General features: G+C 41.7%; 1 protein-coding gene across 1 annotated transcript in view; it reads right to left on the bottom strand.

Moving 5' to 3' along the window:
* me1 (malic enzyme 1, NADP(+)-dependent, cytosolic) overlaps positions 1–23,329 on the bottom strand; it is a 77,944-nt gene that overhangs the window by 45,833 nt on the left and 8,782 nt on the right. Inside the window, exons 2-3 of the mRNA XM_069143397.1 lie at positions 4,384–4,517; positions 811–960 (exon numbers count right to left, since the gene is read on the bottom strand). Of these exons, the coding sequence (XP_068999498.1) occupies positions 811–960; positions 4,384–4,517 (284 nt within the window). The remainder of the gene's footprint in view (positions 1–810; positions 961–4,383; positions 4,518–23,329) is intronic.

Raw genomic sequence — 23,329 nt, 5'->3', positions numbered from 1 at the left:
AATCAAAGCAGAACAATCTAACAAGCCAATTTGTTGCCTGTCAACCTGTATTTCCTACAGACAAATCCACTACCTAGCCATAGTAAAACCGTTTAAAAAAGCATTTTTGCAAAAGAAAATGCCAGTTAATGTCTGTTTACAGCTACCAATGTTTCCAAGTGGTACCAAATTTACTTACAGAGATTAATAATAGGTAGTGCTCATTCTCCAATGCCACTGCCAAAAGATCATTACTGAAGAAGAGGAAATTTAGCATGTTTATTTGTTTCACGAGTTAATGTGAGGATGGTTGCAATCTCATCATTGGTCCACTCAGATTTAAAATCTGCCTCCACTGTCATTTCTGTCTCTCTAAAGAACGTTTAAGTCTGTCAATCAATATAGCACCTGTCCCACCTCGTCTAAGCATAAAAACGTGTTTGTAATCAACCACTGCCCTCAATGGTATTTTATTGGCTGACACCTGTACCAGGCTTTTTTTTTTTTTTTCCAGAGGACTCTGTGTGAAAAAAAGGTGGCCTGAGGTATCGGAAGATTGATGCCACACAGCCAACATTCGAGAGAAATATTAGCTGATACCAAGATTCGGAAACAAAACCAATGAAATACACTTCATAACTGAATGATGGAAGATTGAATGAATGGAAACGAAGGGGGGGGGGGGAGAACAGGAGCAACTGTTAACCTTTTGGGTCTGTTCACAGCACTGGGGAAATAAACTGAGATTAATCTTAAGGTTAACTGGATTTATTTGCTTGGGAATGAACTGTTTCATGGTTCAGGAGGGAGAAAACCCTGAGTGTGACTTACCTCGGTCTTCTAAATACGAGGCCGTACTGCTGGCAGGCCAGGCCTACGGTGGGCGTGTAAATGGTGGGCATAAACCTCTCGATGTCTGACAGGAGCACCCGATAGAAGAGCTTCTCGTTGCGGTCCTGGAGCCCCATCAGGAAAACATATCTGGGAGTGACAGGGAGGAGCAGGCAGGAAATTACAGCAATGTTAATCTGAACCATCCCGATACCTGCTGAACTAAAGAGCAGATTATTAAAGTCAGATGTTAAATCCTTTGTGTTTGGGGGTGAAATGTACCAGGGAGATCAGAGAGGTAAAGACTTTAACATGAGAGCAGGTCCTTATGGATACTTTATTATATAGAAACAATACTGTAAACCCAGTGAGAGAAAAAGCATTGGAGTAATTATTTTTTAAAGACATTCTTTCTTATGTTCCAAATGACTGAGAAAATACACAGGATAAAAATCAGACAGCCTGCAAGAGATCTTTGTTCTGATTGTGGATTGCATGGAACTGAAAGTTTGCATATGACCCAAATTAAGCAGAGCATGCCAGGAAGGGCCCTACTCCTAATCAGAGAAGTTTCCATAGAGCCAGGAGCACAAGGTGCCTCTTGTTGAGGGGATGAAAAGCATGCGCGGCCTCTCTGCTATAGGTTAGGCCACAGCAGTTGCACAATACACAGCAGTAACAGTTGCTCCAGAAAAGAACTGTTTTCATACTGGTGACCCAAATTAGCTTCTGCCACATGGAATACATCACAGGAAGGTTTTCTGCATAGCGAAGTGAAAATAAATTTTGCCTCAAATCCATTCTTTGCTCAAGTCTCAAATATGTTGTTGTTGTTGTTCCATACTGTCCATACTTCTATTTTTCTCAACTTACTATCATTTTTTCCAGGGTTGGTTGAAACCAACCCATGTGTTGAACTCAACAGATGGTGTTTTTCTCAGTGGTCATGGAGAAAGGCTCCAAAAAACTCAAGCTCAGCTCAATGTTTTTTTTATTTTAATTTTTTTTTTTTACTTTGTTTGTTTTCTACTCTGTGGTTTTGTTGTCCAATCAGAGCGCAGTAATGTCAGCCTGTATCAGTAGCTTGCATCGCTAAGAGTAAGTGATATCAGCTGCTGATGTAATTACGTGTTCAGGCAGCTGGGTATTGGGTTTCCATTTGTGAACGTCCTTTTTCTTTGTTGAGATTGTTTATAAATAGTTAACAGTTAACTAAAGTAAGAAACAACCTCATCATCCATATAAACAAACAAGGATATTTCTACATGTTTTGATGTACTAACATTTTTAACATTCAACACACTTGCTAACTAGGTAGGCTGGGCTAACCAAGTCGGCGAATTCGGGCGAGAGTGGATTCTTCGCTTCACTCACGCTGCCATGTCAATTAACGTCAAGCCTACTTCTCAGAGAAACAACCCGTTCTCCCAGTGGGATATTTCCAGTTTGACAGATGTAGAACCGAGCAACGAACAGAACTTTCCCACTTGCTCATGAACGCATCATTAATCAGTAATAAATAGTTGATTCTAATCTACTCCTAAAAGAACAGGAAATTCCTGAAATGTCTATGAAGAAACTGAATATCTATAGACATTAAAGGTAAATTTACAATCAAAGAGAATGTGTGATTCTGTATATTTTTATGGCTGCAGGTTATTTTCACCATGGAAGCCTCTTCCTGCACCCTTAAGGTAGGTAGGTAGGTAGGTATATACTTTATTAATCCCCGAGGGGAAATTTTTTAAACAAAAAGGTTAAAAAAAAAGAAGAAAAGAGCAGATTGGAAACTTGTGTGAAACTGAACCTGAGTCAATGATCTTTATAGTCATTTTTTAAACAGCGACAGAAAACAGCCTCTCATTGTCTTACATTAATAAAGTGGTGCTTGAAGTGAGAGATACGTTCTCGCCACAGATATTTGTACAACATGCCGTCACAGGCAGCAAAACCATGTTGTGGCAAGTAAAATAATCTTCCTGTGTGAAATAAGTGGAGCGCCCCTTTAAGAATGAAGACGTAAAGAAAGATGTTACTGAATCAAAGTTTGAATTGTGTTGACAGCCGGCTTCCATGCAGCAAAATAAACATCTCACATTTTTCTTCTAAATTGTGACGCCTTCGCTCCTCATCATCAGTCATCAAACAAAACTATCATTAAATCTCCATATGTTTGATTTCATGCTGGCAAACATTATGGAAGATTTCTTTCTCGACTCTTAACCTTAAAAGATGGTGACACATCTCACACCCAGGAAACAGGAGTACTTACAGTACACACTGCTTTATAAAGCCGTATCCCTGCTGACTTACTGAGCGCAGAGCTTCCTTTAAAGTCGATCTGGTGAAGCAGCCAGGATGTCATCTATCTCCATATTAATCTATCGCAGCATGATCAACCAGCTCTGCTCTGTCAGGCTCATTTAAAACTTGCTTTCTAATAAGCTCATTGGATGTGAGGTTTCCCTTCGGCTGTACCATGTTATACACGGCAGGATTTTAGTTGGCAAAGCCTTTGAACATCCATTTCCTCTGCTGACGGCAAAGTCGCAGTCAGCGCTTCAGTCCCTCCATTATCTCAGATTGTGCGCTCGCAGTGCTGCTCTCTTTGCCATCAGTTCTCACTGAAATAAAAAAAAAAGGGGGAGTCGAGATAGTCGATTAAAATAGAGTGGGAAGTAGAGACAGTTTGGAGTTATGCTTGTAAAAAATAATAGACAGCGTCTAGCAGTAAATACCAAAGAAGGACTGAGAGTTGAGAAGCAGACTGTGTGCAAACACAGCAGGCTTCAGCAATGGCAGGAGAATAACAGTCGTTAATCCACGGGAGCAAAGCACAAAAGCTCCACTGGAGCCCCGCAGACAGAGTGTAAGTGACAGTGAGGGCATGAGAACGGCAATGACAAGCTCCTACTGACTGTTTTTAGATGCTGATGCTGCTGTGTTGCTATGGCGGAAAATAAGGCGACTGTTAAGGAGCTTACTTCCTGTTGACCCTAAATTCTGTCTCAGTACAAACTCCCTCATCCTTGACGTGAGGAGTGACAGCGGATGGAACGGTTGACTGACAGAGGGCGACTGGAATAAGAGGCAGTTTCACAAACAGATGATATTAAGCACACTGCAGATGATTTAAAACAGCAAACCAGACGATGACTTCAGCTGATCAAAGAGCCAATACTGAAGTGTTAGCATGTGGCTCGTTCATTGCATAATGCTAACAGCGTTTTCATTTGGGTGCTGTGGAGTTTATAAAAATAAGAAGAAGAGGGAGGAGATGGAGGGATGGCAGGGAAAGAAGAGAACAGTGTGCAGATTTGTTAAGTAAGATCTATGGTGTTAGGAGATGGATGGAGATCTCAGAGAGCTGATCGCTAATCTGCCTCCTGTGTTTTGAAGACTTCCAGATGTAAGATCTCTCTGCATGCACAGAGGCTGGGGAATCTCCTGGAGGATCAGATGAAATTATACTCTGCACAAGCTGCTGCTTTGAAGCTGATAGAAGATTGGATACCGAGTCATTGTAGCCGCACCGTGATGTGCTTTCTGTCCGAGTTCGTCTGTGATCCTCACCTGTCCAGCTCGTCTCTCTTCATGTCGTAGTTCTTGAGCACTCGGAGCAGCTGGACGTCCTGGCTGATGAAGCAGGGAGGCAGCAGGCCGTGGATCCCCAGCTGGAGCCGCTCCTCCAGGGAGAAGGCCATCCCCTACAAGCACACACACAAAGCACCGTCAACCTCCATTATCCACCACCATAATGACACATACAACGATGTTAAGTGGGCAAAAACCATTGACTACTAAATTTCTTGTTTGTTACATCAACCACAGATGATTCTCAATAGGTGCTCTTCAAGGGAGCCGTACTTTGACCAGCCAATGTCTGTTTAGAGTTGATTTTGTGTCTGTGGCCACAGACATGAGTATGAGGTGCCGTGTTCCTGGAGGAGCCCTAATCCAAGTTTTTATCCTATTTGCGAGCTGCTGGGAAAAGCAGGATACTGGTGCATGTACTGTATACGTTTTATGCAGGTTTCACAATTCTGTGCACAGACGCAACTTCAGCTAAGTGGCCAAAAAGAAACAGGGAACACAAACAATGGCGGCAACAACTTTAAAAGGAATGAAGACATAGTGGGAGAGAACCAGAAAAAGTTTGGACCACAATCCATAATATAAATGTACAGCTGCGTTTACAGTTTGTACTGCTCACCCAGCTCTGCACCGATCAGCACACGGTTCTCTGCCCTGATAGCAGCCACACCACCACTGCTGCCAGTCAAACACATCCCAATTAACAACTACGTCCCTTTCTGTGTGCCTACTAACTGTGCTGCTCTCCTCAGGGGCGATTGCGGATGAACTCGCGACACTAAAATACTCCAAAAAAGCATCATGAGTCAAATAATGCTGCATTCAGGGGAGGTCAGCAAGTGTTTGTTCATCTGTAAATGTCTCCTGCTGTCAGTGTGAACCCGACAGTGGCGTGAACATCTCACATATTTCCAATATGTTCCAAACCAGGATTAACCGCATAACTAATGAGCTCTAGGCCTCTGACTCCCCATGAGTGACAGGTCGATGTAGCACAGCACTGTGGAATTTACTTAAACTGACTGAACAGAGGGGTCTCATATTTCAAACTACAGTTTGTTAGATTTTGATAAAACTGTCTGTAACAAAGAATATCTTGCTGCTCTGGCTAGTGGGAGCTCCTGTTGACACTGTACAGACACCTGGATTACATTTGAAACTGAGAAATTAAATTAAATAGATTCAACCACAATTCATTAGCAATTTCTTTTTTTAAAAAGGTAAAATTATGTATTTTGGATGAAAAAGATCTAATTTCCAGCATGTAAAGCTGTATTACTCAGTCAACAGTGTTGCACTCTCGAACAAAAGACAATTTAGGAAAATATTATGCAATCCTTTCTGTTCAACCATTCCTGAGTGATGATGGAGGTGGCATGTCAAACACGTCCTCTGCTCTGTCGGGGTGTTTGCTCTCAGAGGGGCTTCCTCTCTGTGTTCAGAGCGGCTGCTGTCAGCTCACATTCTGGTGTGAAGTCCGCTTTTACCAACACATACGCTCAAAAACACACAACAAGGCCCAGACTCAGAACCTGCTTCACTCTGACCTTTATACTTTGGCTTTCATCTTGCTGACTTCTGACCTCTGAACGGGAACACTGAAAACTTGCACACGTGTAGTGTCGAGATTGTAACGCCGAGGAGTCTGACCTCCGACAGGGGCGGAGACGATGATCGCCCTGACGAGAGTTAACGCACCTTAAAGTGACATCAGAAATCAGTGGCAGTGGGGGATTGAGGCACTTCAGCTACAGTACAGTGGAGGGGAACGGAGGTAATTTTGGCTCCCTAAAATTAACAAGAACACGTATCGAGACCATATTTAAAACTGGAACAGCATTCTCCACTATTCTCCACAAGTGAGGCATGATCTGATGGGCGTTTTCAGTCCTTTCTCCGCCCATAAAAAAGCAGCGACCCGGTGAAACCTCAGCCCGAACATGCCAGCTACTGTCGATGACTAGTGAGACAGAAGTGAAGGCGGGCCGTAAACGTCTCTGTTTTGGATCCCGTCCATGGATGCTTGGCCCTCGGCCGCCACCATTTACAGCCTTTCCAAGCCACGGGCACTTTCTGTGTATCTAGTCGTGTTAAATCCGTTCCGAGGTTGTGAAGAAAATGTGCTTGATCACGCGACACGCTGCGAGATAGAAGGCATATGGACTAAAGTTTTGCGATCCTGACGTCAAACCATCAGAGCTGACCACAGACACACTTCCAAATCCTAATAGGCTGGCAGTATTTGAATACAAAAGCAGACGGCTGTTGATTATATATTCAATCTCAGTGTTTCTTCGGGGTAATGAGGGGAAGGAAACAAGCAAAAATACGCCATTTCCCTTTTGGCGGGGCATCTTAAAGAAATGACTTTTATGTTTTCATACCATCTACAAGCTAGCACGAATTACCGTTTGTCATTACATAAGTTAATAGCATGTAAATGTTAATTTACACCAACAATCTGAGTCATTTAGTTGACAGTACTAAATCTAACAGGAAAAAGTGCATCAGTTATTTGAGACACTGAAATACAATCTGTCTGCCGTCAGCTGAGGCTCGATGCAGTCTGTACTTAACGGACCTCAAATAGACAGAAGCAGCTCTGAATTACAACCTTCCCCATTTATCAAAAAAGATTTTCTATTTTTCAGAGAGCCAGCTGTTCCCATCAGACTCTGTGTGTGTGTGTTCAGAACCAGAAGCTGGCCCACGATGCACCGCTGCTCAGCTGTCTGCTGCAGCTGACCGTGAGGAATAGAAGAGAGAAGAGAGTCTTAAAATACATGCAGGCAAACTGAGCTTAATACGAGGCTATAAAATGAGATTCATTCCTCACACAGCTCTTTCATTAGCTGAGATACACTCCCAGTAACATTTACTGCGTACAAACTTTCCCTGCGGAGTGTTCCTGCAAGAGCAATATCTACTTACATTTGGAAATGAAGAAAAAAAAAAACAGATACACCCACCGAAACAGACAAACAGGAGGCAGTAATTATCTGAAACACACTTTCTTCACGTTGGCTTACACTTCTTTTGGTACAGTCCTCGTCAAACACACCCAACGTTGTGACCCACAGTATAATTGGATGCCCGGTCTGGTAAAAACACTGCATATTTTATATTATGCTGGGATGTATTTTGCTTTACATTTGTGCTGCTATAAGTAAGGAATCATAATAATATAATCCTTAAAAAAAATGCAAATAGTTCAGAAATGGGTGTGCAAACATCAATCAGTTTACTTCAAGATAGAAAAAGGACAGAAGAAGAAAACATTTAAGACAGAAATAAAAAATGGTATACATGCTGCATAATGTGACACAGCACATGAAAGAAGCAGGAATGAAAGCGTCCCACGCCTCATTAAGACAATTACCGACGTAGCTCAAAGGCTGCCAGTGTCACATGACAGATACCAGCCATAGAGTTTGATACAAAATGACCATTTAACATCAGCAAAGGAGCCGGCAGCCTGGCCGTCCAGAGGGGGAAAAGCCTGCGTCGTAATGTGACTTTATGATCGAACATACGGCTGGTTGGGTGAGAGCTGGGTGTTGGTGACAGAGGAAGAAAAAGGGAGAGGTGGGTGGATGAAGGGGTTTAATGGCAAAGCAGATCTGCAGCGCACAGTTTATTGAGTTTGATTTGGAAAGCGCGGGAACCGTTGACGCCAGCTTTGAGATCTCTGACTTTCGACTTGAATATTGGCTTTGTGACAGCGCTGTAAATAATCTCTTCAACACCAAGGTCTATTTGTCTTTCAGGCAACGTGTCCGTCGGTCGACCTTCTGAAGCATGAAGAAGGACGTTCTCTCAACACGAGCCAGGGTAAATACACTGCAAGAATGGTGATCCAAGATGGGGCTGGGAGAGCTTTTATCTTACTGCTGACAAGTAAAAACAGTCTCTACCAAGAAACTTTGAAGCAGTGGGGTTCAAACACTGGTGCGTTCTTTCCTTTAGAAAATTTGCAACAATTTCGAACCTCACCTTTCACTTATATATACTTCTGACTCCTTGTTAATTTTGTTAACAGTTCCTAGTTGGCTTGTAAGTGCGAAGTGCAAATCTAAATGAGGCAAACACCAACATGTGAACAGAAGATTCAGATATCAAAAATAGAACATTTTCTTTGGTTTAAGCTGTTCAAAACCAAAGTATGGTGACGAACATACTTACCAACACATCCAAAGCCCCAAACCTCACAAATACACACAGACCATCCCTATTTGTTTGTCTGAATACAGGTTTCCGAATGTTCGACTGCTGTAATGCTAGCTCTCTCTTTCCTTCAGGAGCCTGAAACTGGGCTGGGCAGGACAAACCCTAGAAAGCTTCCACATGGTTCCGACCACATCTGAAGTGCCCGCACCCAGTGCCAACACATGTGATGCCCACAGCGCCATGTTCCAGAAGCCACGGTAAAACCCTAAACTTGTAATCTATCCACTGGGCAGTGCCAACCCTTAACCTCGGACTGCTGCCATGCCCACCCCAAAACGCTCGGCGCACAGAGGAAACGGCTAATTAGTTCCCCAGATGGCCAAACAACAAAGATGAAAGCACAAACTGATAAAATGCCTCACTGTTCTTCCTTGTGAGATCAAAGAGGGGCTTCGCTGCAATTTTTCAGCGCAAGGATTTTTAAACTTAAACATTGTGTTCCCTCAACCTTTTAATTTCCCTCAGCCACAACCACGCAGAACGCCTATCGTCCAACAGCAAGCTCGTAAGGGGCTGACAGTAAAGCCACTCCCTTCATTACAGCTCAAATTTACCCTCATCTAGAAATTCCTTACTGCCACTGAAGGAGAGGGCTCTTATCTCAATCATAACACTGATCTGAAACCTTTCTCACTCTATTCTCCCAGGATATGCCGTACAATTTTTGTACACTTTCTGTGTGAGAAGCATGAAGTGAATCAAATGGAATTTCCGACACCATTTAGTGACATATTACAAACGTGAAACGGAGTGAAACAAATGTCAGATGCTGCACTGACAAAAGCAGTCGTCTTGGCCAGTCTGACATTCAGAGGTCACACAGTTGTCCGTGTCTGCTGGAGTATGCTTAAACAGTGAGACATGAACCCTTGATGAGGTCATCAAGGTTCATTTAGATTATCCTGCAGACCTCAAATGTATAACTTAGAAGTCTGGGATACAAATAAAGATCATGGAAGACCTGCCAAAAAAAAAAAAAAAAAAAAAAAAAAAAAAAAATGACTCGATGATAAAAATGAATATGCCATTAAATGCACCAAAAATAATAGTAAAAATAAATATAGGCATTAATCAATTGATAAAATGTGGCAAATTGATCATTTGGTTTTAATTCTGCTTCTATATTTATTCACCTTTGTATTAATTGTGCTATTCATTTACTTCCCCATTGAAGTTTTTATTTTATTTATACATTTTTGAAATTCACTTCACATTTTCCCTCCTATGTATTTCCCAAACTTATTTATTTCTGTATTTATTTAAAATTTCTTTGAGGGAGTTGTCATTCAAAGTGTGAAATGAGGTCAAGTTTATGCCTGTTGGTTGATTGTCTTCAGAGTGCAGAGATCAAATATGGAGTTTACACTATATCGCAAAGTTATGAAACAGTTGTATTCTGCAATAAATGACTCCTTTAATTGTTTTTAAGCCGGTTATTTTCATTTCATTTTGTCCATTTGCATATTTCATGTGTAGTTTTGTCTGTCTTTATATGCTGCTGTATTTGCAAAAGTGGTTTCCAATTAGGCTCCGCCGCTACAGATACTTAAGGAACCTCTGTATGAACTGTATGGTCTTGACTAATTTGACTCATCTTCAGCCTGTTTAGGTGTAAAATACATTTCCATTTTACCCAACACCATTTCCAATGCTTCAAATTGAACTAACATCGCAAGGAATATACAAGTTCACGTCACATGCAGCAGTAAAGCACAGAAGAACCTCGGTGTGGAAGTAGATTAAATATTCTTCTTCATCAACAGTCATTTTTCTCTGCTTAACAAAAATATGGTCTGGTTTCACTTTGAGACTAAATAAGTGGTCAGGTTTGACAATTTTGTCAAAGTGCTGACACTTAAAACTTAAACTGAAAACTGAAACCCTTAAAACTCTTGCACCTTCCTGGGAAAACTTGAGAATGATGTAACTCCACACAAAGCCATGATGGATTCAGCCTGGGGGGTTACAAAGATAAGATAGAAGGGGGGACCTTTAATCTCAGCCATCCACCCTCCAACACACAAATCCTATCTCCAAATAAAAATCTCTAGGACAGGTTGGATGTTGCCTCTTTCCCTGTGTTCCCTGGTTGAATGTAAATGCCCTCTGCTCCGGGAGAAACGACCTCTATTGAGAGCGACCTGAGCCTAACAAGATAGGAGGCCCTTCCCCATTGAGCCGCTCTCAACCGCAGTCGCAGATCAGACACCGAGACAAAAGCCTGCAGGCCTTCAACAGGGAGAGGGCTCAAATGTTTGGCACTGAGATACGACCTGGCAGAGATGTGTGTGGCCACAGTGCTCCTCTATTCAAAGCTGTGTGGGAGAGGGAGCGCAGTCTATTCATACGAGGGAGAGTGGAGGGGCGACACAATACGGCCCTCTTGTACAGCTTGTTTATCAGTTAAAGCACTTGATGAAAGTGATATATAGTGATAGCCAACCTAACCCCGCTTTCCTCTCATTCATCTAATGCAGCTTTCATGATGCATTTTTTCAAAATGGTTTTGAAAGTCAGACTTAATGACTCATGCTGAGTCAACAGTATTTATGAGGCAGGTAAATATAAAGTGTTCCAGACTGTTTCACAAGATATAAAACAGAACAAAGCCAAAGTAAATGGGTTTGACATTACAGTAATAACAAGCAAACCACATCAGTCACAATGGAAAGCTATAAAAGAAATGAAAAGGTTTAAAAAGGTGCTAATGCAAGTCTTTAACCAACAGGAAATTGAGACTGTAAGGCTGATACTTTTAAAAAACTACACAGTATGAGCTTGACTTGAAGGCTACGAAGCCAAGAGCCAGGAGTTAGGTCGGTCCAAGTCAAGGTTTTGCTTGCAGGGCTGAGGAACCTTAAAGATCTTGCATTATGAACTGCTTTGAATAGTTTTGTTTGATTAATACTAATTCTCTTTAACATATCAGTGACATTTAATTTGCCAAAAGTTGTTTGGAGTTCTCTAAATCCATCTTTCCTTAAAGTCCAGTTTCACCTGTGACCTCTAGCAGGCTGTTTAAGAAGCTATGAAACTCATCATGACCACCTATTCCAATGGACTGGAGGTTTGGGCCCACGTACACATCCAAACAATTGTAATAAAACTTAATGAATATATGAAAGTTTCTATACATTGCATCTTTAAGCAATGGCTTGAAGATATAAGAACATAGAAATTAGGAATGAATTGACTTTCGTGTTGTTTTTAAATAGGAAAAATATGTGTTTACTAATCTTGTTTCCTTTATGTAACTCTTACCCCTCAGTCGATTCACTCGCCTGAACCCTGATCGTATTATTGAGAGAAATATTTTGTGTCATTTCATCACATTCAGCACAAAGATTTCCTGCCAGCAGACAATCTTTGTGCCAGAAGTTAAAATAAGCACTTCTTCGATGACTGCCAATACAAAAGTTGACTTTGAGTAAACCTGAAATGAAACTGTTGGGGGGATAACTTTTGCATAACTTTTAACAGGACTGTGAACGAGTCATCTATGGCGGTCGAGTTCACCCACGCTGTTGTTATACCAGTGGATCTGGATTCACTTCTGCTGGTGAAGTCAGAGCTCCTCAGACCAACAACCTCTCTGCAGCTGACCAAACAGGGAGCAGAGGACTGCTGAGGTCGTTCCCATAAACACCATCATGAGCGCCATCTACTCTAACCCGCTATTACTGCCACATGTTCTCCCCACAATGCAACTCGGGCTGCTACAGTGCAGCGTACAGTAGCACCGCAGTTTATCATATCAATGCATGCAGTCGGCAAACAACAGACTGGTATCTATGCAAGGAGAAGAAACAATAAGGATGCGGATTTGGAATTGGCTTAAAAGTAAAGAAGTTTCTTGCCTCGAGGGTTCAAACATGCCCACGTCAACATTTCTAGTCTTAACCTGGAACACGATATGCGTCCCAGACCTGCAAAGTAAGCCCGTTTGTAAACCAAAGCACATGCAGGAGGACGGTTAATATTGAGAGTCAGCAGAAACTGAATTAGAAACTTGCTATCAGAGGAAGCCTCTAAGATGAGTTCACTGTGCTGGTTGACCCGCACTGGGAGAGACTGTGGCCAACAGCTGGAGGAAACACTGAGTCATACGCCTCCTCGCCTTCATCCCTGCTGCAGTGTTTATAAACACACACACACACACATAGCAGATTTAAGTGTTCATAAATCACAAATACACTTTTGCATGCAGACAGACACTGTACACAGGTACGTACACTCCTGGATGCTTCATAAACACACACATACACACACACCACACTAATCTTCCCTAAACCCTGATTCAGCAGGGAGTCGGGGTTTAATCCTGCCGCAGGAGAGGAACCACACTCCACGATGTCCTCATTGTCCAGCAGCGCACCGTCTCATCCTCTTGTTTTATCAATTGCGGTATGTGTGTCTAGACGCTGTAAAAACAGCTGGTGGGGGTAAGGGAGTGAATATCCCAGTGGAATGAGAGATTTATCCCACAGTTATTATAGTTGGGATTAGAGGACAGAATCCAAAAATGAGAAAAATGGCAGGATGAAGAGTGACAAAAACAAATCGAAGAGCGGGTAAAAAAAAAGAAAAAAAAAGAAAAAGTAGGGAGCAGGGACACGTTTTTATGAGGTCAAAGACAAACTGCGGACAAGCATCCGGCTGGTGGGGTGACTGCAGCTCAGAGCAGGCCAGTATTCACAGCTCCTTAAGCAGTTATATAACAACAAAACTACCAAACCACTCACCACCACCACAACACTGAGCTCAGCCTCTCTCTGGTGCTGCCACGTAGAGAAAAAGAGTCAACAACCACGCGGCACTGGAAAGTATATTAGGAGCTGTGAGCAGAAGAATCATTAAAAGCTGAACCAGGCAAGATTGTTTAGTAAAATTAAACTCGCTTTAATGGTCAGAAACTGAGAGTCACTCAAAAGGATATCACCCCACCACATACCAATACAACTGCACTACAGACGGAGGTCAGTAGCAGGGAATCATCCCAGAAGACAGGAAGCAGGGAACCAATAAACACACGACGAGCACTCGATCCGCAGAATGGGATATCCATCAGTGATGGCTGAACCTCCTTCACTACAGACGTAAGGCCCTTTATTACAGCCAGCACATGTCTACTGAACCCGCATTTAACACGGTAGATAAGAAAATGAAGCTGAGCACATCAAGTCTGGTCAGATATATATCCAAACACTGTGGTGAGCATTTCCCACATTGCCAATCCTCATATCCAAGTAGAGTTTAATGCTGCAGATATACAGCACAATGTATTATTAATCTGTTGTGGTCTATTTTGTTTTCTCAGTTGATTCAGAAGGTTTTTCAGACAACTGGTTGCGCAAGTCCACTCACACTTTAGTGAATTAAATAGATTTGGTGTCATGCTCACCGACAGCTGTTTTCACCATTAAGAGCTCAGTAGGCTGAATTAACAGTGGAGGCATCATTTACCTTCACAACAAGCTAGCTCCCTGGCAACATCAAAAAATACATGGAAAACAGAGTGTGGAAAGATTTGGATGAGATAGATGCAGCTGCACAAGTTGGGGCAGGTTTACCTGACAGAACTGACCTTGAAATAATCAAGTTGGCCGAGACATCAACTGAAATATGACGGGTGCACAAATATGTCACTGATTGGTAAAACCAAAACAAACTACCCACTACTAATTGAAAAGGTCCAGGAGAGGTTTTTTTTTACACCAACCAGATCCTGCTCCAGTTTCTTCCTCTGTAGGAGTGACGGTTCAGCTTAGTAAACTCCCACTGACTCCCCAGTAGTGGTAGGAACACTATAGTCAGCTCAGGGCTGCTGTATCACAGTTTTCACCCAGCACCAGCTGGAGGGATGACTGTGAAACATGTTGCTTCCATTGTGGCAGCTCTGGACAGGCGGGAGGTGGCAGAGTGATCAGGCATGGTGTGAAAGAGTTGGTGAGAGGAAAGGCTTAAGAGAGCATGGGAGAAAAATGAAGGGAAGATGGAGAAGAAAGGAGGGACAACTAAAAAGAAACAGAGGAGATCATTTCAACTGTTTATTTATTACTTTTAGCTTATTATTTGTCCAATACTTTAAGCAAACAATTTTAACTCCTGTATTGTTACTTAAAGATATCTACTGTATTTCAATCATTGTTAGGACTTGGCTTCGTTGCTAACTAGTTTTCATACACACTTGAAGTTTCCAGGTGTTGCAGCTGGCTCAGTATCTGGATATATTGCACATATTTGTAGAAAAATTATCATATTATTATTTCACATTTGTTGAACTGCTCAATAATCTTTACTTGTACCCCAAGAAACTGATAAAGTACCGACTGGGGCGTTCCTGATTGGGAATCGTATTTTATAACGTCGATAGTTTGATTCAGCATTTTTCTTTGTGCATGCTTTAAGACATTATTTAATCTTTCTGATTCTATAGGAGTATATTTTATGAAAAGCTTAGATTTTATATATTGGTGTTTCCCTTCAAACAGCCATTCTGTTCACACAAGCTGGAAAAAGAGAAAATGTAAGCAGGTGTTAAACCTCTATAGTGAGGTCTTTAGTGGTTTCCGGTGCACAACGGAGGCAGCCAAGCAACCCAGTTTAATGACGTATGATGTGTTCTCGTGTGCTCTCCTACATTTAACAATAGAGTAAATGGGTAAGTGTGTGTTGGATGAGTGATAAAAGGGGAGAAAGTGAGAGAGAGAAGGGAAAAATGAAAGCACTCATTCATACCAGAGTGCACACGCATGTGTGTGTTCATGCTCACTCTGCATTTGAACTGCAAAACCTACAGCGAGCATGAATCTGAATGGAGGTGAACCCTGCACTGGTGCTTGTCCAACACAAATAGTGACCCTCATACTCAAACTCATGACCCATCCCCTTTAACTCTCTCCAGGCTCCCCAGAAATATTTGTCCTCCTCGGTCATAAATTCTCTCTTAACCTTCCATCCATTCTTTCTCTCATTTCTAGAAACCACTTAGAAAGAGGAGAGTGTGTGTGCGCTCAAGATCATAGCTGTCAATCATTTAGCTGTTGCACTGAAGGATGGGATATCTCCCATGCTGTGTGTGTGTGTGTGTGTGTGTGTGTGTGTGTGTGTGTGTGTGTGTGTGTGTGTGTGTGTGTGTGTGGAGGGGGGTCTCAAAATCAGTGTCCATGTCAATCATCCAAATTGTACACCCATGTGGAGTCGCCCTGCAAATGTTCTCGGGTTTCAAAAAGGCAAATTCTGCAGGTTCCATGGTAAACCTACACCAGCTACATATTGGGCCCACACTTCACAGGGGTGCAATTCCTGATTTTGAGGAAGCACGTCGAATGGCATCACTGCACTCATTGTTCCAAATGGCCAGAGCAGAGAGCAGTCATCTTACACTATATAAATTCTATAAGCATCAGCAATCAAGTGGAAACAGCAGCAATATTAGAAGGCCATGTATCCTGAGACAGAGACATCCTGCTGGGGCGACAGAGCAGCTACCATACGCCCTCTGAGAAATGTGACCTATGATGTGTCTCAATACCATGTCTGTTTCTAATCGGACTTTAGTATATGGTGTGTTCACAATATAGCTGTGATCATCACACACAGTAGAGTAGATGCCATTATTCTCGTTTGTTCAAAATTCTTATTGTATTCTATATAGTCTAATTTCTTTTTTTCTTTTTTTCTTTTTTTTAAACTGTTAAAACAGCTGGATACTGTAGTTTTAAGTAAGCATCACTGAAACAGGATTAAACTGTTTTGTTTGTTCACCACTGCTTTTAGGGGTGGGCGAAGACGCATTTGGTTCTAGTGACAATTTATAGTGCAGAGGAGGTTTATGTAAGATTAAGTCAAAATTAACTACAGAGCCCAAGTTGATGGTGACAGAGAAACCCAGCTCTTATTCTTAATGAAAGTGAGTGTCATATTAAACACACAGAAGTACCAGAATTTTCTGAGTGGTGTTCTGGTGGGGCTCATTGGTCTTGAGGTATGAGTGTACTTCAGGGTCAGATGTCCCGGGTGGAAATCCTGGATGAGCCCATTGAGTTTTAATACAAATTTCAAATCCAGGAAATGTTGGTGTATTTTAAAAGACTGTGTCAGTGAAAGGATTGTATTCAATGCAAAAGGGTTTGTCTTTGTGATGCAACTCATGGGTTCCATGGTACAATGGTCAGCCATGTGCACATCTTCTTACTCCTCCATGTATCAAAACTGAGTAAATGTTTAAATATACACCAGAATTTGTTGTCACCTGAGAGAGAGTCAGATCTATACTTGTTTGCAGCATATAATCTACAAGATGTATTTCACTACGACACCAAATGATTTCAAAACTGTATGATATCGTATTCCACAAAAGTGAGACCATTCTGTGGCCACTGAAAGAAAAAAAAAGAAAAAAGACCTTACACATTCACTGTGTAGACATGTATGCACTGTGAATACACAAGTTACAGAACATCAAGTTAGTGATCAATTAATCCAACTTTTTAGTGTACTGGCCTTCCACATCTAACACACTATTAAAAACTTTGATCGCTCTAAGGAAAATTCCCCCTCAGCAGCCAGGCTGCGGTGCCTTCAGAGGAGGTTAAGTAGTTTCCTCAGATTACTTTAGCAGGACACCAAACTGGACCCTGCAACAAGGACCCGACCTCAACCAATCAACCAATTCTGCTGCCAACATGCCTGAACCCCATGCTCTTCAACTCGCCATCCAGCTGTGCCGACTTCTCTGAGCTACTCCCCTTTAAATAAATGCCCTCTGTCCTGGTCTTATGTCTGCAAAAAAAAGAAGCTCAATTAGTGTTTCCTCTGAAAGTGGTGCCAGGAAAGCATCTCAGATTATTTAGTGGAGCAAGCAGAACAGTTAGACTGACACACGGGTAGCACATGTTCCCTGGAAGCCTGACAGAGTGGGTCAAAAGCAAGTGGCTACTAAAACGCTTGTAAATTTCAGAGAATGCACACAATGTGTCAAAAGTCTGTTGGGTTAGACATTTGCTTAAATATATTTCCGTCAAATTGAATTTGAACATACCAAGCCAAACTCATAGTCTCAACAACCAAGAAACAGTTATAAAGTCCAAGGCAGCAATGTGACAGTGAAGGTCCGAGATGTCTGCGCTTATTTCCCATGGAGGCGAAGCACTGAGACACATCCTGAAGGAAAACAAAAAGGACTTCGAATGACCCTTTTCTCCCTGATACACTGCTCCTTTTCAGAGCTCCACACATGCCAAATAATTCTACGCTAGCTGACCTCTGTCCTCTGATCAATATGACTGCCTTTTCTGTTCAACACATGACAGGTGCAGGAGTCTTTCCCTACAAACCACATTCCTTTCCAGTTTGTCATCGTGCACCTGAACTAAAACTAACAAACCACACAGAAACAAGCTCGGCCAAGAGGTCCAACTATTTCATAAAGGCCACCCTGAGGACTACTCAAGTGTTTTCTCTTGCTGAAAAGTAAGGTTTATCAAATGGCCCTAATTGTACTCAGTGAGTGAACGGGAGGTGTATTTATGGGCTGTGGCCAGTGCTTGCAGGTGTATCATTGAAGAATGTAAAACCCTGGCCAACCTGGTGTGAATTAGTTTGAATGTGCATGCTTTTATGCATGAAAGCAAATGCACAATTTTTTTTAATATGGGTAAGACAGAGAGTGGGAATGTGTGTGTCCACCTGGCATATTAAAGGGAATCTTGAAATACTCCAGACCTACTTTGGGGCTGATCTGCACTGAATTAAAGAGGGAAGTTCCCTCTTTGGTGGAAACTCTATTATAAATGGCTCCAATCACTCTTCTGTATGGACTTTATAGCAACACAAATGTTTGCTGAAGTTCTGCTATCCAGTTACTTCTTTAACCAAATGAGGGATTTTGTAAAGTGTTGTGTTTGCGTTACTCGCCCTGAAGCCACTCAGAATAAAGCTATCCTTCATTTTATATATACAATTGTTATCTGACTGACATGTCTAAATACAGCATATCCCAATAAAAAGGCCTAACACAGACCCTAGTTTAATTTTGCTCCAGGGAATTTGGGCATTTTGAACACATGGCTTGTTGGTGTGTGTGATTTGCTTTTTTGGTGTGAGAGGTCCTGGAATCACTTTCTGGACCAGCCTAGATTGAAGATCTTCAAACCATTTGCAGGTGAGCTCAGTGTGAAACTGTTGCAAACAATCTAAAAGAATAAAGTTAAGTCGTTGGACAGGCTGGTGTTAATCAGTTTGGAGTTATATTCAGGAGAGTGATTTTCATCATGGGTGCCATTCTCCTTCTCATGTTGGTAAACGATCAGCGACAGACGGGAATCAAAACTGAGGCCAATAAACCTGCCAGAGAGAGAAACACCAGACCACCAGTATGAAACACCACACAAATGGGTCATTCAGTGCAAGACCTGAGACGACAGGGCTGAGGCTCATCATCATCATTAGAGAAGTCTGAGAGTGGACATGAAACATATCAGTTTTATAAAGTTTTTTTTACATGCAAATACAGGCCTGTGAATCCATGTGGATAAATATGGACTCCCACACACCCACAGTAAATCATACAGCAATGCTTCTACCCTCTTTCGCTGTAGCTTGCTGGTGAGAATTTATAGCCCATGTCGAATCTTTACATTCACTATTTGTCTATCATCCATAAAAGATACAGGAAAACCTGCAGGAATGTATCGGGCAACATGTCACATGGTAAATGAGATGGAGTAAAATAAAAAGTATGATAATGATGAATAGGACTCTGAATGTGAAGCTTAAGGGTAGGTTTTTTTGTGTCCCTATCAGCTCTCACTTTTGAATATGTTTGTACTCAGAGTGAAGCCATAGAGTTTCTTTATTGGGTCCAAATCCTGTAGCGTTTCTCTGCAAAGGCCAGATGCCCCCATCTGTTTTCTGCTAAAATGGCAGCCATAGCAGGGTTCAAGAGAATTGCCCTCAGAGTAAAGCCCTTTAAATCCATCTCTTCCTCTCAGGAGGAAGAGAAAGGACACACGTCAGCTCCCATCCATCTCCTCTGAGGATCTTACAGCCTGACTAAGCTTTTCCCAAAGAATACCTCCCAACAAATGTGCCATGTCAGGCCTGCATATGCACTCTAACTCCCAAACAAGTGTGGCCATTTGGAGTCCAGAGTTGTTCGGATGGCCCGAATCCGTTAATCAGAAGATAACTAGTGTTTTCTCTGTCAACATTTCTGCACCTAATGATGCTGTCAGAGGTAATGAGAAGAAGCATGCTGACAACAAAATCAGGAGTGAGGATGATAGAAATCGCACTCTCTTTTTAAACTTAAGATCATATGTTTTCAAAAATTGTCAAAATAACTTTTTTCACGTTATCCTTATGGGGTATTGTGTGTCAAATTTTGAGGAAAAAAAATAATTTAATCCATTTTGGAATAAGGCTGTAACAACAAAATGTGGAAAAAGTGAAGCGCTGTGAATACTTTCCGGATACACTGTATATATATATATGTATATGTATATGTATATATATATATAAAGGTATTTATTTATGTATGTATGTATGTATGTATATATATATATATATATATATATATATATATATATATATATATATATACATAAATAAATGTATAGATATATATATACATAAATAAATAAATTTATATTTAAATATATATATACATAAATAAATAAATGTATATATATATATATACATAAATAAATAAATTTATATATATATATATTTGTTTATATATATTTGCTATATATATATATGTATATGTGATCAAAGCTATATTATAGACACAGTAAAGCTTACTTACTTTGGCTGTATGTTCCCTGTTATTTTACCATATTTTTAACCATACCTTCAGTATGTTTTGAATATAATTTGTTTGGTGTTAAACTGTTTTCATTTACTGGGTTTATATTTCCCCGAAACCAGGCAGAAATGCTGGAGAAATTAACAGGGAAGCATCTTGGCATAACAAGAAACAAAGACCTCACAAGCAGTGTTTGAAGTTTTGTTTGTCAGCTCCCTCTTAAAATGCTCTCAAAGTTGACTACAGCAGCACTTCTCTAGTCCAAATCTGCTCTTAGTGAGCTGACAAACTCTGCCTCTGATTCACTTCTCGCTTTTATGAGTCATGATCTCCACCTAGCAACACCGAGGTCTGAGACTGACCAAAAGGATCGCCTAAAATTCCTCATCTCGAGCAAATATGCAAACGCAGGGCTCCTTAAATCATGAGGTGTCAAATTGTGAATGTACAGACACGCTTGTTGGTCAAACAGCCTTGAAAACTGAGCCGCTGTTGACTTAGGGAGGGCAGGCTTAAAGTGGGTGGAGGTAGCAGACATGTAGGGGCTCTTCAAACACATCCAGTTCCCCAGAGGCAGCCCTTTTCATGCAACACAGTCCAGGTGCCTCAGGAGCCTGAGTGCTGCCAGGAAAATGTCCGAGGTCCTTAAGAAATCAGCAACTCTGTGAAGCCCTGCATCCAAACATTCACCTAAGGCTGGTTCAGCACTCATCGGCCATGTTCAGGTGACAGTACGGGCCTCAAAAGCCATGTCTGACTTTACAGGTGTCTGTGACTCTCTTTTTATGTAAAACTAATCTGTACTGACCTTTTTTTGTAGCAACTATTAAGTACTACTCTACACCTGAGTCATGTGGAAAGAGTTGAGGAGTAAAAAGGAACATACACAATTTAATGTAACCCATGTCACTCTAACAAGTACACAAACGAGCCAAAAGCTGCAGTAAGACAAACGTTAAGTAGTGTCTTAAAATAACAAGAGGTCTCCAATTAATCTCTTTATACTTCCGCAGAGAGCTAATCCGATTTCAGAGTCTGTTTCAAAATAACAGTCTAATTCTCTCGTCAATTCCCAGAAGGAACATCAAGGATATTCTAAAATCAGCATTCACACTGCCCGTCTGTCAGAGCTACTGCAGTCAACCAGCCTCCCTCACCTGAGACTTCAGTTACAACCTCATCAATGCTAAAATGTGAACGTGTCAGGCTAATGCAAGGGCCTCACTGACGTGTGTTTTCCTGTTGTCACTGCAGGTTTGTGTGATGACAGAAATTTATGCCGGCCAGATGACCACCTACACGGCAGCCGGCCCTGTGAATGTACCTCGACAATCAAAAAAAATGTGAAAGAAAGGAAATTGTCTCTTCACTGAGCAAACAATGACTGAGTATAACAATACGTTTACTGCACTCCTGAAGGTCCGCTAAGTATTCCCGTGTTGTGGAACAAGTTACAGTGACAGAGGAGGTCAAATGAGCCTGGTTGGTGCAACAATACCAACAGCTCCATGTATTTTAAACTCACAGACTCTTTTAGTGTCTTAAACTGTAATACAGCCGAGGGCCACTAGGGGCTGGCTCCAAATAGCCCATGTAACTTCTCATGATATTCTAAGAAAATAAAGTTTTTGCGCAGATCGTTATGGTTACAGAAGTCACTCCTTCCGAATAGTTTTCTGCAGTCCATCTGAAAATAATTATTTAATTACTTGGGTATTAGGATATTAGACATTATCTTTGGGTTTGTGTCCGATTTTTTTCATGCACACGTCTGTGACCCACTCAGAATGGACCCACGAATCACTTTTGGGTCGCAACCCATCAGGTGAGAACCTCAGCTCTAATGAGAGGAAACTTTGTCCTGAGCAGTTTTGCTTCTCAGTAATCCCACTGATCGCAGCCATTCGATCGGAATGAAACTGCACAATTTCACGGCTCGAAACACAGGCATCAGCAGGCCTTCAGCCATTTGACTGAAGTCCATTAATACTAACCTCCTCCTTGTAACTTCACAGGAGCTGTCAGTATGCATAGGATCATTCTTTATGATAGCTATCTGTCCTGCCTCAAAAAAAAACATTTGCACATAATGGTCATAAATCCACATGCTGTCAAACGCTGAAACAAAATCCTACCTTTAAATTCTCTCTGATGCATCTGACAAGACCTCCAGCACTCTAATATAAGAGACAAAAGCAGCATTGAGCAGGAGAGGAGGGGAAAACAGACAGGCTGACAGAGGTGGGATGCTTGAGATGAGCTTCATAGGAAGGTGATGAGGCTCAGACAGTCTCTCTTTTTCTGTCTGGGACAAGCTAATGGCTCCTCCGTTGTACTCACATGAATGAGGACCCATTTTACAAAACAACACAATAGTGAGCTGAGGAGGCAGACGGACCTGCTGCTGAATAAACTCAGCATTAGAATTGTATGTGTGTGTGTACAGACAGTTGAACTGACAGTCTGATCATATTACACTCAGATTATTTGAGCCAACCCCGAAGAAAACAATGATAAAAGCACTTAACAGTGTGTGTGTGTGTGTGTGTGTGTGTGTGTGTGTGTGTGTGTGTGTGTGTGTGTGTGTGTGTGTGTGTGTGAGCATGTGTGTGTGTGAGCGTGTGTGTGTGTGTGAGCGTGTGTGTGTGTGAGCATGTGTGTGTGTGTGAGCATGTGTGTGTGTGAGCGTGTGTGTGAGCATGTGTGTGTGAGCATGTGTGTGTGTGTGTGTGTGTATAAAGCTCAGGTTAGCAGGTTGGCCACCAGAGGGGAACGAAGGTGCACTTTCTCTCTGTCTGGCCGATCCACTCCAGTCTATTGGAGGAATGTCTGGTCACCAGCAATGCGTGCAGTCGACCTGAAACACCTGGCCACACCTGGGACAACCCC

The sequence above is a fragment of the Embiotoca jacksoni genome, unplaced genomic scaffold (genome assembly GCF_022577435.1).
Source record: "Embiotoca jacksoni isolate LCO1_2020_lvr unplaced genomic scaffold, fEmbJac1.0.p SCAF_11, whole genome shotgun sequence".
NCBI classification, from domain to species: domain Eukaryota; kingdom Metazoa; phylum Chordata; class Actinopteri; family Embiotocidae; genus Embiotoca; species Embiotoca jacksoni.
The sequence above is the reverse complement of the archived record's forward strand: the minus strand, read 5'-3'. Positions and strand labels throughout refer to the sequence as shown.